The following is a 3,833-nucleotide window of genomic DNA, read 5'->3' on the forward strand; positions in this document are numbered from 1 at the left end:
CGCTCGGGGGATGCTCCCACGAGGGGAAGGGGTGTCCACTCACGGGGAGGGGACCGAGCCCCCGGCCCCCCCCCCCCCCCCCCCCATGGGGGGATGTGGCGCTGGGGACAGAGGAGGACCCCGGTGCCGTGGTGGCTCCTGGCCCACAGACGTGTCCTCCGGCTCCTGCCCCACCGGCGGGACTGGGGGGCGATGGCTGGGTGGGGGCTGGAGTGGGGGACACCCCCACGCGGGGGCTGGTCCCCGTGGGACCCCCCTTTTGCTCGGAGCCACGATCCCGGGGGTGCCTGGGCTGTGTGCCTGGGCGGGGGTGTGTCTGGGGCTGTGTGTGTGCATGGGACTGTGTCCCGAGTGTGTGCGTGGGGGTCGGCTGTGTCCCGGGTGTGTGTGTGTGTGGGGCAGCGTCACGGGTGGCTGCATATGTAGGGCTGTGTCTGGGGCTGGGTGCATGCGTGGGGATGGGCTGTGTCCTGAGTGTGTGCGTGGGGGGTCGGCTGTGTCCCGGGTGGGTGCATGCGTGGGGCCGTGTCCTGAGTGAGTGGGGGTCTGTCCCGGGTGGGTGCGTGGGGGCCTGTGTCCCGGGTGGGTGCGTGGGTCTGTGTCTCAGGTGGGTATGCCGGGCTGTATCGCCCGTGATCCTGTACCCCTGCACGTGTACGACCCCTCCAGTGAACGAGCCCTCGCCCCCCGTCTCCATCCCGCGGGGGCTCCCCGGGGCCACGGGGCGGGGAAAGAGTGGTCGGACGGGCGGCACAGGGACCCGGGGCGGGCGGAGAGGCGGAGCAAGGACCCGGAGAGGCGGGGCGGGGCGGAGCCGGGACCGCGTGGCTGGGCGGAGCCACGAGTGGGGCGTGTCCGGGGGCGTGTCCGGGGCGTGGCCAGGAGCGGGCGGGGCGGGGCCCGGCGGCGATGGCGTCGCTGTTCGGCGGCGTAGAGGGGTGAGGGGTCTGGACGCGGGTGGGGGGTTCCCACGGGGCTCTGCGCTCCCCCCCCCCCCCCCGTGCCCGGTCCCCCCGGGTGCCCCCAGCTCGGGGGGGGGGGGGGGGCTGCAGCCGGACACCCCCCTCCCCGAGCCCTCCTGCTCCCCCCGGTACCCCCAGCCTGCAGCGCGGGGTGGGGGGGGCCCAGGGGCTGAGGGCAGTGGGACAGCATGGGGGGGGGCAGCGGCCCCCCACCCGGGGATCCCCATCCTGGTGTCGCCCCCCCTCCTGGTCCCACCCCTGCCCAGCACCCCCCCGAGGGCTGGGTTCGGGGCTGCGGGGGGTCCCCGGGGGTGGTGGGGCTGAGCGGGGGCGTGTGTCCCCCACGGGGGATGGGGGGGGGCATGGGGTAGTGCTGGCAGCTTCCCCCCCTCTCCGCAGCGGGGGCACCCACTCCAGGGTGGTGCTGGTCTCTGGAGATGGCCGGATCCTGGCCGAGACCGAGGGACCCTGCACGAACCACTGGGTGAGCTGGGGGACACCCCGTACCCTGCCCGGGGGGAGGGGGGGGGGCGAGACGTGGGGGGCCTGGCCCTGCTCGTCCCCAGGCTCCCAGGGCACTTGGGTGGGATGAGCCCACCGGCCGGGAAGCTTTCGGCCACGCGGGACCCCCCGGGGACGGAGCCTGGGGTTGAGGTTGGGGGCTTTAGCGCGTGCCCCCCTCGGCTCTCAGCTCATCGGCTCCGAGAAGTGCCTGGAGAGGATCGAGCGGATGGTCAGCGAGGCCAAGGGCAAAGCCGGGGCTGACCCCCACGTCCCCCTCCGCTCGCTGGTGAGCCCCCCGTCCCCCCCCCACCGTCCTCCCCTGGGACCGGCGTCCTCCACAAGGATGCTCCGGCTCCGTGTCCCCCCCGGGGGTGACGGGGACCCTCCGGCACGGGACAGGGGCTGTCCTTGAGCGGGGGTGACCAGAAGGATGCCATCGGCAAGCTGACGGAGGAGCTGCACCGGCGCTTCCCCCACCTGAGCCAGAGTTACTACATCACCACCGACGCCGTGGGGGCCATGGCCACCGCCACCGACCACGGTAGGGGACAGCTCGCCCCGGGGTGACGGCGAGGGGGACATCCCGGTGTGGGGGTGACTGTGCGTTCCCCCCCCCGCCATCCGCCGGCTCTGACCCCGCAGGTGGCATCGTCCTGATCTCGGGTACCGGCTCCAACTGCAAACTCATCAACCCCGACGGGTCGGAGACGGGCTGCGGCGGCTGGGGGCACATGATGGGCGACGAAGGCTCAGGTGAGGCTGGCGGGTAGGGGGGGGTGGGCACCGGGGGGGGCTCAGCCGGCTCCGTCCTCTCTCCGCAGCGTACTGGATTGCACATCAGGCCGTGAAGATGGTGTTCGACTGCATGGACAACCTGGAGGTGCCGCCCCACGACGTCGGCTACATCAAGCAGGCCATGTTCGACTACTTCCAGGTACTGCTGGGGGGCCGGGGGGGTCCCTGGGCTGCGTGCCAGGCTCCTGGGGGGGCTGCGGGATGCTCCAGGCTGCACACTGGGACGGTGGGGTCCCAGAGGGCTCCCTGGGATGGTGGGGTCCAGGGGATGCTCCAGGATCCACACCAGGACGGTGCAGTCCGGGGGGGCTCTGGGCTGCACACCGGGATGGTGGGGTCCCCGGGGAGCTCCGGGTTGGATGGCGGGGTCCCAGGGGTGTTGTGGGCTGCACACCGGGATGGTGGGGTCCCTGGGGGCTCCAGGTGTGATGGCAGGGTCCCCAGGGACTGGGGTCCCCTGTGCTGGCAGCTGGGATGCGGGGCTCACCGGTGGGTCTCCCCCCGCGGCAGATCTCCGACAGGATGGGCCTCCTGACGCATCTCTACCGCACCTTCGAGAAGTCCAAGTTTGCGGGATTTTGCCAGAAGCTGGCGGAGGGTAGGGAAGCCCCTTCCCAGGGGGCGCAGGGGTTAGGGGCTGCACGGGGGGGGGGGGGGCCCGGGCCCTGGGGGTGACCGGGGCTGCCTGTCCCTGCCCGTCCCTGCCCCCCCTTTTGCCGTCCCTCCCCGCGATGGCTCCCCGGACCCGATCTCTGCCCCCGGCGCACCCTTCGCCCCGAGCACCCTCTGCCCCCGTGCCGCTCCCCACCCACAGCCCAGCCCGGCTTGCGGGAGCCAGGGGTGAGCCCCGGCGGGTGCAGGGGTGTGAGGGGGGGGGGCCAGGTCCCCGTCCCACTCCCCCCCGCTCCCTGTACCCAGGCGCCCAGGCTGGGGACCCCCTCTGCTGCCACATCTTCAACAAGGCTGGCGAGGTCTTGGCTCGCCACGTCGTCGCCGTGCTGCCCAAAATCGACAAGGTGAGAGCTGATGGGGTGGGGGGGGTGCGCGGGGGGGGGTCCCGGTGCCGGATGTGACCCGCTGCCCCCCCCCCCCCCGGCAGAGCCTGTTCCTGGGGGAGCTGGGGCTGCCCATCGTCTGTGTGGGCTCCGTCTGGAACAGCTGGGAGAGGATGCAGGCGGGTGAGCGGAGGGATGGGGGGTGCTGGGGTGGGGGGGTCCTGCGGTCCCCCATCACCCTGCCCCTGCCTGTCCCCCCCAGGGTTCATCCGCGTGCTGGCGCAGGCACGAGAGGAGGCCCCCGGCCACGTCTTCTCCCGGTTCAGCCTGCTGAAGCTGAGGCGCTCCTCGGCGCTGGGGGGGGCCCGCCTGGGCGCCCGGAGCATCGGCCAGGCGCTGCCCTTGGACTACGCCGGCAACGTGGACGTCTTCTACACCCACGTCTTCTAGCCGCGCTCTCCCTGCTCCCCAACTCCTGCCCCATGGCCCCCCCCAGGACGGAGGGACCCTGCGCACGTGGCGCCGGGGGTTTGAACTAACGGGTTTCGTAGTTTGGCAATAAAAAGGTTGCACTGCC

The 3,833-nt window shown here is 73.0% G+C and overlaps 1 protein-coding gene across 1 annotated transcript; it reads left to right on the forward strand.

Moving 5' to 3' along the window:
* The first annotated feature begins 867 nt into the window (after positions 1–867).
* NAGK (N-acetylglucosamine kinase) lies at positions 868–3,833 on the forward strand. Its single transcript, XM_054824817.1, has 10 exons — positions 868–938; positions 1,362–1,446; positions 1,654–1,752; positions 1,866–2,007; positions 2,109–2,219; positions 2,288–2,400; positions 2,772–2,859; positions 3,180–3,277; positions 3,361–3,439; positions 3,519–3,833. The coding sequence occupies exons 1-10, from the start codon at positions 910–912 to the stop codon at positions 3,704–3,706; spliced, it is 1,032 nt and encodes a 343-aa protein (XP_054680792.1). The 5' UTR covers positions 868–909; the 3' UTR covers positions 3,707–3,833.

The sequence above is a fragment of the Grus americana genome, chromosome 4 (genome assembly GCF_028858705.1).
Source record: "Grus americana isolate bGruAme1 chromosome 4, bGruAme1.mat, whole genome shotgun sequence".
In the NCBI taxonomy this organism is placed as follows: domain Eukaryota; kingdom Metazoa; phylum Chordata; class Aves; order Gruiformes; family Gruidae; genus Grus; species Grus americana.

Excerpts from the sequence above, each read along its gene's own strand:
- NAGK (XM_054824817.1), top strand. The coding sequence starts at position 910 with ATGGCGTCGCTGTTCGGCGGCGTAGAGGG. Across the intron at positions 1,447-1,653 it reads GACCCTGCACGAACCACTGG|CTCATCGGCTCCGAGAAGTG; the intron begins GTGAGCTGGGGG and ends CTCGGCTCTCAG. Across the intron at positions 2,220-2,287 it reads GATGGGCGACGAAGGCTCAG|CGTACTGGATTGCACATCAG; the intron begins GTGAGGCTGGCG and ends CTCTCTCCGCAG.